Genomic DNA, 14163 nt, shown 5'->3' with positions numbered 1-14163 from the left:
GACTGATATATAGATAGATAGACAGACAGACAGGTAGACAAACAGACAGACATAGATAGATGATAGACAGACAGACAGACAGACAGACAGAGATAGATAGATAGATAGATAGATAGATAGATAGATAGATAGATAGATAGATAGACAGACAGACAGGTAGACAAACAGACAGACAGACAGACAGACAGCCAGACATAGATAGATAGATAGATAGATAGATAGATAGATAGATAGATAGATAGATAGATAGATGATAGACAGACAGACAGACAGACAGAGACAGATAGATAAATGTCATCAGTCCCACAACCCACCTGGCGTCCCAACATCATCTATCCCCAGTACATCCACATGTTACCCAGCTCTACTACCAACACGCAGGACGCTTAGTGATGGATGGAGGTAAAAGATGGAGTGGTGGATGGTGGTAACAGATAGAGTGGTGGATGGAGTGAACAGATGGAGTGGTGGATGGTGGTAACAGATGGAGTGGTGGATGGAGGTAACAGATGGAGTGGTGGATGGAGGTAACCGATGGAGTGGTGGATGGAGGTAACGGATGGAGTGGTGGATGGAGTGAACAGATGGAGTGGTGGATGGTGGTAACAGATGGAGTGGTGGATGGAGGTAACAGATGGAGTGGTGGATGGAGGTAACAGATGGAGTGGTGGATGGAGGTAACCGATGGAGTGGTGGATGGAGGTAACGGATGGAGTGGTGGATGGAGTGAACAGATGGAGTGGTGGATGGTGGTAACAGATGGAGTGGTGGATGGAGGTAACAGATGGAGTGGTGGATGGAGGTAACAGATGGAGTGGTAGTTGGAGGTAACAGATGGAGTGGTAGTTGGAGGTAAAAGATGGAGTGGTGGATGGAGGGGACAGATGGAGGGGTAGTTGGAGGTAAAAGATGGAGTGGTGGATGGAGGTCACAGATGGAGTGGTGGGTGGAGGGGACGGATGGAGTGGTGGATGGAGGTAACAGATGGAGTGGTGGATGGAGGGGACGGATGGAGTGGTGGATGGTGGTAACAGATGGAGTGGTGGATGGAGGTAACAGATGGAGTGGTGGGTGGAGGGGATGGAGGAGAGGGTGTGTGAAGTCTGGGGAAGCCTGTGGAAGACAGCCAAGTTGTTCCAGCTGCCTCCATTACAGGGCCGTCTCTCTTCCTCCTGTGAGAATGAGATGGTTCGGAGCAGAAGGCCGGTGAGTCAGCATGTTGGGATTCAGGAGCACAGCGTCTCAGCTGGGCGGAGTTTGTCAGAGCCCACAGTAGGTGGCGGTGCAGCCAGAGGAATAAACAAGAACTGGTCAACATAGGGACATCAGAATAGAATAGAATAGAATAGAATAGAATAGAATAGAATAGAATAGCTTCATTTTTCAACAGGGAGCTTTGTATGAAGTGAACAGTTTGAAGCAGATGAACAAAACAGCTGGCAAATTGTACAACCAATACTAACCAATCATACTTACATATACATTATAATACACATACATTATAATACATATACATTATAATACATATACATTATAATACATATACATTATAATTATAATTATAATCAGAGTCAGTTTTTTATCAGTTTGATTTGGACAAGTATGTGTAGGCCTACACATCGAAGGACTTTGACTCCGGTTGCTCCACTGAGCTCCATGTACTTACACAGAATAGACATACAGCTCAAACAAGTACAAGGTAAACATAAACATTTAACTACTATGTACAGATAAAGACGCACCTAAAAAGTATATTATGAAAAACAACAACGGTGACGTGATAAGAGGAAGACGGCGGTGCCGAGTGAGAAGATGCTGGAATAAATATGTTAACAGGTTACTGGATATACATGAGGTGGGTGGACATGACAGAACCTGCATGTATACAATCAATATACAGTATATACAGCATGCTTCCATGTATTCTGGAGATGATGATATGTTAAAGCTGTGTTTAAACTGCAGGTTATATCATTTAGTATTTGTAGGTACAGTGGATGTGCAGTGTTACAGGCATATTTCACGGGGATGTTTCGGACACAATTCGACTGTTTTTAGTGTCGGTCAGAGTGAAGGTCCTGGGTTCGAGCCCCGGGGTAGCCCAACCTTGGGGGTGGTCCTCTGTGTGGAGTTTGCATGTTCTCCCCGTGTCTGTGTGGGTTTCCTCCGGGGGCTCCGCCTTCCTCCCACAGTCCAGAAACATGTAGGTCAGGTGACTCAGCTGTACTCAGATTGTCCCTAGGTGTGAAAGTGTGTGTGTGTGTGTGTGTGTGTGTGTGTGTGTGTGTGTGTGTGTGTGTGTGTGTGTGTGTGTGGGCCCTGTGATGTCCTGGCAGCCTGTCCAGGGTGTCTCCCCGTCTGCCGCCCACTGACTGCTGGGATAGGCTCCAGCATCCCGCGACCCTGAGAGCAGGATAAGCGGTTTGGATAATGGATGGAGGGATGGATGGATACATACAAGTTAGACTTCTTGCAGAATTCAATATTTCATCATATGCAAATGAGACAGTGTGCATATACATGAGCTGTAACAGACAAGACACAACAATAGAGCACACCTACTCAAGCAAAACACACACACACACACACACACACACACACACACACACAAATACTAACCAAAGATGGTCTGACCAAAGCCATTAGTTTTTAATAACACACTACAGCATTACACGACTAATACACTAATGATAATAATCCCCCATCACTACCTTTTCCATTAGTCACCGTGAGTTCTGCACACGTTAAATAGTGATTTTGTACAAATAAGGGTGTTTTGCATGGCTGCTGTGTGGACCTGTTTGTGGGGACAGATGTGGACAGACAATCAACATAAGGCCGTGACACAACCACGTTTCAGTGTTTATTGTCTGACGGGGTGATGTTTCATAGCCTACAGCCGCATTTCACACACGACACAGGGGAAACACACAGTGCAGTTTACAATGTGAGCAGGCTCACGCGCACAAGGTACGACAGGCTCGAGCTGGAGGACTTAACGGGAAGGTGGGTGTGAGAGAGGGAGCGCCTAAGAGGAGAGAACACAGAGAAAGAGCAGAGAGTCAGCATGAAGTCCCCTTGCCAAGTTTGGAAGTCCTTGTATTCAAGTTCCACACAACGTCCTCTCCGAGTGCATTTGTTTTTGCATACAATGTGTGTTTAGGGGTGACGTTTTAGGGGTCAAGGGTTGAGGATCAGTTTAAACAATAATCACTACGAAAACGCTCACACCAACATGCTTACAAAAAAACTTCAGTCACAGTTAAAATGTACTGTACATGACAAATTCACCGTATCGCCTTTCAATTCTGTCAAATCTGCCTTACAACTGTACAGACACGGAGACATATTGAGACCGGATCTTCCCCTGATCACCAAAACAGGAACACAAAACAACTTAACGATACATGGCTTTTGAAAGGAATGGCCGCTACCCGCTGGTCTCCGCCTTCCTTCTCATAAGACGGCCTCAGCATCACCAACACGCGGTGTTGGCTGCCATTGCTGGAAGGTGGGAAGAGAAGAGGTGGTGCTGATGGTTTTTGGCCACAAAACAAGTTCTCTGAGTCCTCATGGTGCTAAATCATAGGCCATCTCCTTCCCCCACCACCCAGTCCTTCTCCACCTCCACCTCCTAGACTCACCTAAGCCCTGCATATTTCTTGGACTGTCCCTGGTGAAACTGGTCAAAATGACCGCCTTGATGGTTCTAGTGCACTATGCCCCAGATGTCCGTGAGAGCATTAGCCAACACACCTGAGCCTAGCGAGTAGCGAGGCTCATCAGACGTCCAGACTCGCTCTTATTCCAGTAGGTTTGATTTCTCCGAGGTTTGATTTCTGTACTAGGTTTGATTTCTACAATTTTCTTCCTCGCTCACATTGCATAGCGTGGACCAACAGATATCTACGGCAAGCCTGCGAAGGTTTTCCTCAACATATATCAGCCACATCGGTAGCGCCCCCTGCTGCTGTGAAACTGATGTACTGTAAACAGATGGGACCTTTTTTTAAGCAAAACTCAACCCAAAGACACCCAAATGATCCAGATAAAAGCAAAAAGCAGAGCAGCTGAGGCTGATGTTGGGTTGCTGTTTCTGAAGATCAGGACACAGCCTGTTGGATGGTAGCATATTGGTAGCTTGTTGTCCATTGGTGCACTTTGAGATCACCTGTATACCAATACTATGCACAATATACTATATTTCTAAATACCACTTTATAATAAGGCAAAACAAAATCTATCTTTAAAAGTGATAATTACTTTATTAATGGCTCACCTTTATCAGTCGCTTATAAGTCAGTAATAAAAATGAAGATAATAATTTAATAAAAGGACTTTTTGAGTTGCCAGGTTAGACTCTCTCAGAAACCACGTGGCTAGACAAAGCTAGCCAAATTGTTACCGCTGACTGAAGTTCCACCCAAACTTAAGGGGAAAATTAGTCAATTTTCAACCTTATTTCTATTTAACTACATCAAGGGCAGCATATGGAAAACACCTGCTGCTCCTGGCTGACTCGGTTCTCCGGAGCAGCAGTGAAACAGAGCTCTCTTCCGTCCATCAAGTCGGTGGAGGGAAAAATCACTAACTTTCACTGTATGTTAAAGCTGCTGTTCAAAAACAACCTCATTCTCTTGGCTATGCTACGTTTCCAATGGTGGAAATGACATCCCATACTAACAGACAGGTCTTACGGACAACGATACAGACACTGAAGTGCAATGCATTCTGGTATGTGTAAAGACTGCAAGCAGGACAACACCGAGTTCTCTGTCAACACTGCACACAGTGAGGATTTTATTACTTCAGTCCACCACATCAGTACCGACTGCACAGGAACAAAACCATCAGCAACATTACCCATCAGTACTGACTGTACAGGAACAAAACCATCAGCAACATTACCCATCAGTACTGACTGTACAGGAACAAAACCATCAGCAACATCACCCATCAGTACTGACTGCACAGGAACAAAACCATCAGCAACATTACCCATCAGTACTGACTGTACAGGAACAAAACCATCAGCAACATCACCCATCAGTACTGACTGTACAGGAACAAAACCATCAGCAACATCACCCATCAGTACTGACTGTACAGGAACAAAACCATCAGCAACATTACCCATCAGTACTGACTGTACAGGAACAAAACCATCAGCAACATCACCCATCAGTACTGACTGCACAGGAACAAAACCATCAGCAACATCACCCATCAGTACTGACTGTACAGGAACAAAACCATCAGCAACATCACCCATCAGTACTGACTGTACAGGAACAAAACCATCAGCAACATCACCCATCAGTACTGACTGTACAGGAACAAAACCATCAGCAACATTACCACATCAGTACTGACTGTACAGGAACAAAACCATCAGCAACATTACCACATCAGTACTGACTGTACAGGAACAAAACCATCAGCAACATCACCCATCAGTACTGACTGCACAGGAACAAAACCATCAGCAACATCACCCATCAGTACTGACTGTACAGGAACAAAACCATCAGCAACATCACCCATCAGTACTGACTGCACAGGAACAAAACCATCAGCAACATCACCCATCAGTACTGACTGTACAGGAACAAAACCATCAGCAACATTACCCATCAGTACTGACTGCACAGGAACAAAACCATCAGCAACATCACCCATCAGTACTGACTGCACAGGAACAAAACCATCAGCAACATCACCCATCAGTACTGACTGTACAGGAACAAAACCATCAGAAACATCACTCATCAGCACTGACTGTACAGGAACAAAACCATCAGCAACATCACCCATCAGTACTGACTGTACAGGAACAAAACCATCAGCAACATCACCCATCAGTACTGACTGCACAGGAACAAAACCATCAGCAACATCACCCATCAGTACTGACTGTACAGGAACAAAACCATCAGCAACATCACCCATCAGTACTGACTGTACAGGAACAAAACCATCAGCAACATTGTCTTTTAACAGCTGACCTTGTTGAAGCCCTCGTTATTCCATGAAAACTGACTTTTGCGCATGCAGCATTTCCAAGTTGCGTTATTTGTGCATCTCTCTGAGAATGTGAATGGACGGTCCTCACTGGTCTCGCGGCTTCCAACAGAATGTCTTTGGAGACTCTCTCACATAGCTAAATTACAAGCTCCCAACCTGGCAACCCAAAAAGTATTTTTTATTAATCTGTTATAACATTCTACTACTGATTCATAACATCAGTGAGTTATCAACCATTAATAAAGTAATAAAGCTTTTGCCCTGTGATGGCCTGGCGGCCTGTCCAGGGTGTCTCCCCGCCTGTAGCCCAGTGACTACTGGGACAGGCTCCAGCATCCCCGCGACCCTGATTTTGATAGTGTGGCTTGGATAATGGATGGATGGATAATAAAGTAATAACCAAGCGTAATCATCAGGATGACTAGACTTGCTAGCTGGTTGGCTAACGGGTCGGACCCTATAGTCGACTGGTTAACACAGTCGCCCGTGGTGCGGGAGACCCGGCTTCGCATCCCGGCTTCGGCGGTTCCCGGGTGCCCCCTAATTGGCTACACAAGTAATCACATTAACCTGTTAAAAATTGCCGTATTGTAAAGTGGGTTTGTTTCTACATTTGTTAGCCTTTTGCCGACCATGTTTGTGTATCTCTTCGTTGTCTTCAGTGTCAACAGTGTGTAACGAAAGTCATGGAACCCAGCTCCCCCTAAATGACCAGTGTATCTAGAAACCTTATTTCACATTAACGGGGCTGCCCAATACAAACATGGTACATACATTCATTCAGACATTCAAATAGTACACAACACTCTCCATCTCCTGCTCCACCTAAAAACAGTAATAACAGACAGTATTGTTAACAGTGTTGATGTGTAACTATTGTACAGTAACAGTAAAAAGGGTTTGGCTCATTCTGGTCGACGGAAAGGTAAAAGGTAACGTGGTCACAGGTCAACGAAGCAGTTTAACTCGGTTAATGCAACGCTAACTCAAAATCAAGTGGTTTAGTTGACACTGTGAGGCGTCAAGCTCATGTCAGCGTACTTAACGTCGATCCCCTCACTGCGTGAACGAGTCCGACTGGATGTGAAGACCTTTCACATGTTTCAGAAAGTTCCCTTCAAACAAGCCAAGTCGCCTTCAAACTCATTTCTCCAGTTTGTATAGAAAAAAAAAAACAAAACCTGTCAAATACTCTGCTGACTTTAGTGGAGGCCAATTCTCCCTTCGCCTGAAACGGCCCACGCGGACCAGCTGTCCCTGCTTCACCAGCTAACGAGCTAAGCTAAACCAAACTTTCTCCAGGAGCCACAAACATCCAAAATGTTACCTTGGAACATTAGAAAAGACATCATTAAATGGTGTTCTGTTAAAAACAGCCCCCGTCACATCTAGCCACCGCTACAACGCCCATCCCTGTGGCGACGGATGCTGTAGCTCTCTCTCTCTTTCTACAAGGAGGCAGGAATGTAAAAGAAGATGGCTTGCCTGGCAGCAACTGAGAAAATTATTATTATTATTAAAAAAAAAAAAAAAAAAAGCAGCTTTGAATTCATGCCATCCCGTGACACTCAGGGTGCACAGTTCCCTACCAAACCCTCTAGCGTCGAATTTGGAGCCCCAAAGTACTTTTTCATTTCTATGGACTAAATCTGGATTCTTTGTTAGGTCAAGTCAAACCATCGTGTTCACTGACTGTTCCTCAGACACAAAGGTGCAATGTATAATCTCTACCCGAACACCGCCCTCTATTGCCTAGCAATGTGAATTACAACAACATACATGTCCTGATAAGAGATATTGTCAATCAGCACAATGATCACATTATCTGAACTGGGAGAGGGAGAGAGTGAGAGAGAGAGAGGGAGAGAGAGAGGGAGAGAGAGAGAGAGATAGAGATAGAGAGACATATACATTGCACCCTGATATTAATCAAATGTTTCTGAGAGGAAAAACCAAACCTCGAATGAAGCTACAGAGTTTTCTTTCTTTGCTAAAATGCTGCTGTGTTAGGAAAGCAGGTGACAGTGGACTGCTGAGGGGAAGCAGGTCTGTGACTGGGAGGTCGCTTGTTTAAATCCCAGATAAGGAACCTGTGGGTGGGATGTTGTGTTACCCTTAAGCAAGACGTTGATGATGACCCATATATTGTGATGGTGGACCCACTGGCCAACAGCACAAGACTGTGATTATACCGGTCAACTCCCAGTGACCAACAGTAGAAGTCTGTGGTTGTACTGGTCAGCTCCCAGTAGCCAACAGGAGAGGACGCTGGTTGTACTGGTCAGCTCCCAGGTGAGAACGTGAACATAATAAGTGGGCTGAAACAGACCATAGTGTAAACATTTCCTGAATGGTTAGGAAATAATAATAAAAAAAGCTAAATTAAATACTGTTGATAGCTTAAAACAAATAAGGCTAAATTCTGTTCAGGTCGCTTCTACCAAAGCCCACAGGTTCTGTTTGGTTCTTGAGATGAATTGAAAGTTTTTTTCCCCTTTCTCTGCTGCCCCCTAGCGTACGGGTGTATGCAGCGCAGCATTTAACCCCAGGTACTCCATGTTCTCAGCTGCTGGAAGGAAGAGACTGCTATTGGTGGGCGTGGTCTGCGGCTGGAAGTCTGCATGGTAGTCCGGGTTGTCCAGGCTGTCGCTGGCTGGCAGGGGGAGCAAGCTACGTTCTGTGTTCAGGTATTCAGGCCCTTCGGAAACGGGTGCCGGGAAACGTGTTTCCTCCCTTGCCGGGAGAAGAAAGGTGGAGCCCCAGCTCATGTTTAGGTCCTCGTAGTTGGGGTTCAACACCTCAGACAGCCGACTGCTCCGGATGCTTCCACCCACACTTTGGTTCATATATTCTGGAGGGAGGAGAGAAAGAGAATTCTGTTATGTGTGGTTCACTTACTCATCCACCTGTTATGAACTTTTATTTCAAAGTCAAACTCCTGATGATTTACATGCAAAGAAAGTGTCGTTCTAGAAACATTCTATCACTGCTAAGCCACGAATGTCCAGATCCTCAATGCTTTTGTTATTGTTCCTCTGAATGGTTGGTGTCTGGTAGACCTTTGCCAGGAAAAATGATAGGCTGCATCGTCTTTTCCATCTTCATCATAGCAGCCAAATGAGGAAGAAGACAGGTAGCGTTGAGTTTGAAGAAGTGAAGTTGTTGTGTCTAACAAGCTGATGTGACAGAGCAAGCTGGAAGACACTTACCAACAGATAGAACAACATCGACAAGTAATACTCAGGTTCAATATGGATCTTGTTGCTTGTTTCTGACACAACAGCACTGCTGACTCATCCATTTTGAATGGCGCTCCAGCATTTATAGGGACCCTATACCCATGCAGTTTACATGTATAGAAGTCACCGAGTTGAACAACAAAAACACTACGTCATGTTTTACGGGAAACATGAGGAACAGCGAAAGTCAAACTTCTTGGGACAAGACATTTTATAGGGAGTGCACGCATAGTTCTGTGCTGACCTGATTATGTAGTGTGTACGTGTGTGTAGTTAGATGAATCAAAACAAAAAAACGGACAAAGGGGTTGGCTGGGCAGTTGCACAATGGTAACTCACCCAAAGGCTGATGTGAACTTGTGCCAGCTCGCTTTATAGGGTTGCGGAGGCAAGTCAGTAACGAATCAAGTCCACTTCTTTCTTTTGTTGTGATTTTCATCTTTCCACCGGGTCTTTTAATCATATTTTTCTTCAGATAGCAATACGCCTGCACATGTTGCACGGTCCATAGACCAGGGGTCTGATAGGTTGAATCCCCGTGTAGGGCGGTGGACATTGCAAGTCTCCTCCAAACTCACGGTCTCCTCTGAAACCTTCTGCCTTCAGTTAAAGCCACTTGTAAAACTCACACCATGCCTGTCAGCAGGTACTGATGGCTTTGTTTAATTTCATGGCAGGGGGCCTACACGATCAATCAAAACCCTGCTAAATGGTTCCCTAAAAACATGGATAGGAATAAATGGGGTTGGGGAAAAGATTTGATTAGTTTTCCCTCTAAGTTGACATGCATGACATGAGAGGCAACATTCCACCCAACCTTTGTGCAACTTAGGCCATTAAAAATGTTGTAAGACTTTAGCTTTTGTCATTTTAATGCCTAGCTGTCCATTGTTGGGCTTTCATGGGCTAACATAAGGATATTTTCTCAGTAACCTGCCAGTAGCACAGTCTGGTGGAAGACCTTCCACTCCTCGTCTGCTGGACACTCAGAGGCTGTCAGGTTTCTCAGGAGAATTCTATTATTCACATAGAAACCTCCTGTCTCATCTTTTATTTTGTCTAATGTGCCTGCTGTCTCAGAGCTGATATATCCCCGGGTAACTATGCTGTCCTTGTTATAGCTTTAGTTCACTGATACATGTAATTCAGAGTAAGTCATACAGTTAAAAAGGTTGCATATTGTGAATGTTAAATCATTTTGTTTGTTTATGAAGAATTATAATTTGTGAACAGTGACTAATACAAACCACAAGGTAGCAGTGATGTCTTGAGTGTAAAGTTACAAGTGCCACAAAGCAGTGTCGAAAAACCAGGAAAGAACTTTACTAGCATGAGTGAGATGAAAACAGTTGAATGCCACGCATAAAGTAAAATGATACGCAGTTGTTCTATAAATGTTTGAAAGTTCAGACGTGAAATCTGGTCTTTTTTTTTTGTAGAAGTTGCAGCTAAGTCCGCACAGTCCTGTCACCAAGTCCATCCATCCATCCATTATCCAAGCCGTTTATCCTAACCCGGGTCACGGGATGCTGGAGCCTATCCCAGCAGTCATTGGGCGGCAGGCGGGGAGACACCCTGGACAGGCCGCCAGGCCATCACAGGGCCGACACAAGAGAGGCCGATATTGTGAAGGCCATTTCCGACTTTTCTTTTAGCTATTTTTTCAAAAGACAAGAAAAATGCGTCAATCTCATGGTTATCAAATTTTGGAACCAGGCACTTGTGTTCAGCCAAAACCCAAAACAGTTGTATACCCACTTCTATTCTTTTTAGTTGAAGGTTATAGCACAGCTTCTCTTGCTCCGTAGACATCTTCAAGTTCTCCCACTCTAACTGCAACTTATCCCTTTCCTGATCTAATTTGAAGGCGGCATGGTGGCGCAGTGGTTAGCGCGGTCGCCTCACAGCAAGAAGGTCCTGAGTTCGAACCCTGGGGTAGTCCAGCCATGGGGGTCGTCCCGGGTCGTCCTCTGTGTGGAGTTTGCATGTTCTCCCCGTGTCTGCGTGGGTTGCCTTCGGGTGCTCTGGTTTCCTCCCACGGTTAAAGACATGTATGTCAGGTGAATCGGCCGTACTAAATTGTCCCTGGGCGTGAATGTGTGTCGGCCCTGTGATGGCCTGGTGGTCTGTCCAGGTTGTCTCCCGCCCTGCCACCCAATGACTGCTGGGATGGGCTCCAGCATCCCCACGACCCTGAGAGCAGGATAAGTGGTTTGGATAATGGATTTTTTCCAGCTCAGGCCGCGAGTACAGTTCTAGCTCCTTGTCATCACCCACATATTCATCCCTTGCTGCCTTAGTCAAGTCTAGTCTGCTGAAAACTCTTGATGGTTTAAATTTCTCACCCATTGTCCTTTCTATAGCTAAGCTACCACAAGTGTGACTTATAACTTTAGGCCTACTAAGTCTTTACTCCTGATACCCCCACATGGTAAATCTCTATGAAGTAGTAATCAAGAATATATTGTGCGACGAAGCCCACATTTGTCACAAACACAGCCTGTTCCAACCTAATGACATGTAGTGTGTAAGTGCATGTAGTTAGATGAAGCAAAGCAAAACAAAAAAAATAGACAAAGAGGTTGGCTGGGCAGTTGGACAATGGTAACTCACCCAAGGGCTGGTGTGAACCTGTGCCAGCTCGCTCTATAGGGTTGCAGAGGCAAGTGGATAACGAATCAAGTCCACTCCATTCCTTTTTTTATGATTTTCTTCTGTCCACTGGGTTTTCTCCTCTTGTGGTTTTTATCTTATTCTTCTTCAGGGAGCACTACACCTGTGCATGGTGGACTGTCCATAGACTGGGCCTCCGATAGGTTGAGTCGCTGTGTTGGGCGGTGGACATTCAAAGTCCCACCCAAACTCAAGGTATCTTCTGAAGCGTTCGGCCTCCAGTTCCTGTCACTTATAAAACTTTTTCTTGTAGCCCCCCGCCTTTTTCTCCCCAATTGTACTTGGCCAATTACACCACTCTTCCAAGCCATCCGGGTTGCTGCTCCACCCCCTATGCCAATCCGAGGAGGGCTGCAGACTACAACATGCCTCCTCTGATACATGTGGAGTCGCCAGCTGCTTCAAGGAGTTTCGCCAGGGGGACGTAGCACTTGGGATGATCACGTCATTCCCCCCAGTTCCCCCTCCCCCCTGAACAAGCACCCCGACCAACCAGAGGAGGCGCTAGTGCAGTGACCAGGATACATACCCACATCCGGCTTCCCACCTGCAGACACAGCCAATGTAGGGATGCCTGACCAAGCCGGAGGTAACACGGGGATTCGAACTGGGATCCCCGTGTTGGTAGGCAACGGAATAGACCGCCACGCTACCCGGACACCCTTGCGCAACTCACATGTGAAACACCACATCTGACTGATCAAACATCCTCCCTCCTCACCAGGTGTGAGTGTTTCTATCCATCACCTCTCTCGGGGGAGGGGGGGTCACATGGTGGTAATGGTATCTGCCCATACCACAGCCAACCAAACAAAAGGAAAATGACATGTGTGATGTGCATGTTTGTGAATGCGTGCATGTGTGTGTGTGTTTGTGTAAACCTACACAAACCTCACTTCACTAATTTTTCTAACAAAGTATATAGTATATAAATAAATGTACCTGGCCCAATAGAGGAGTCATCTTTATATAAGAGGACCTGTGTGGGATCTGTAATGTAACGCAGAATTATGCTGTTCTCTCTCACTGGATGTCCATTCTATGAGACAGGGAGAGAGACAGAAGACATTACGTAATGACGGGAAATCAAAACATTTCAAGAGTGTGTGTGTGAGTGTGAAAACTGAGTTTATCAGTCTATCAATGTGTGTGTACATGTTGTGCGTGTACCTGTGTGCTGTGCTGGTGGTTCTCCTGGCTGAACCCTTTGGAAGGTAACAGGTATTCATCAGCGTCCACCACGTCGTCCATGTCCTCTGTGCTCAGCAGGCGGGAATAGAACCTGGAGTCTGTCGGACTGGGCAAGTTCATGCGCTTATCACCCTGACAGACACACACACATACACACACACACACACACACACACACACACACACACACACACACACACACACACACACACACAGTGAGCAAAAAAGAAGAAGAAGAAGGTATAATTTTTACTTCTTTGTAATAATGAAATATTACATATGTGATATTATACTATAATTAATCTAATGTACATTTCAACACTAAACTATACCATATTTAATTATTAACAATCATTTAATGTTAAAGCAATCACTAGGTATTCAAATAGAAACATTTGCAGGCACACTCACACACACACACACACACGCCTATATGTCTAGAAATATATTTCTGTGTGTATGTGTGTGTGTGTATATATCATACATATTTATTTAGGAACATTAGCAGTGAGGTTTTCATCATATAAAATAAAGAAATATACTGACAGGGTTCAAATATCAGCGCCTCCTCCACACATGGAGATATAATAATAATAACTGCTAGCAGAGATATCCTGACACCTTCTTTACTCTGTAATTTGGGTTTCCAGCCTTCGCTGACTGTCTGTGGATGTTAACCAGACAAGAGAACATACAACATGAGCACGCAGACGGAGGAGTGTACCTGTATGACCAGGTATCTAGACGGGTCTCGGGCCATTTTAGAGAACTCTGCTATAAGCTCTCTAAACTGAGGACGACTGGACGGATCTATCATCCAACCTAGAGAGACAGAGACAAAGAGAGAGACAGATAGAGAGACAGACAGACAGAAACAGAGAGAGAGGATACCTTGAGAGTGAGGATATTTAAAGATTAACTGATAAAAAATTGTTTATATGTTTAATATATGTAATATGTTGCTTCCTCCCTCTCTCTCTCATCCTCTCTTCAGCTCATTCATCCTACCTTCATCCACTTGCTTGAATAATTTCCCT

At 45.0% G+C, this 14163-nt stretch overlaps 1 protein-coding gene across 2 annotated transcripts in view; it reads right to left on the bottom strand.

The window, feature by feature from the left end:
• Positions 1-8534: 8534 nt before the first annotated feature.
• Positions 8535-14163, bottom strand: part of LOC130129561 (melanoma receptor tyrosine-protein kinase-like) — a 32094-nt gene continuing 26465 nt past the window's right edge. Inside the window, exons 23-26 of one of the 2 annotated variants that reach the window (XM_056299140.1) lie at positions 13851-13948; positions 13107-13259; positions 12916-12975; positions 8535-8900 (exon numbers count right to left, since the gene is read on the bottom strand). In XM_056299140.1, the coding sequence (XP_056155115.1) occupies positions 8535-8900; positions 12916-12975; positions 13107-13259; positions 13851-13948 (677 nt within the window). Of the gene's footprint in view, positions 8901-12878; positions 12976-13106; positions 13260-13850; positions 13949-14163 lie in introns of both variants that reach the window. The other variant, XM_056299139.1, reaches the window with a different exon arrangement.

The sequence above is a fragment of the Lampris incognitus genome, chromosome 19 (genome assembly GCF_029633865.1).
Source record: "Lampris incognitus isolate fLamInc1 chromosome 19, fLamInc1.hap2, whole genome shotgun sequence".
NCBI lineage: Eukaryota > Metazoa > Chordata > Actinopteri > Lampriformes > Lampridae > Lampris > Lampris incognitus.
This window is presented reverse-complemented; position numbering and strand designations above follow the sequence as displayed.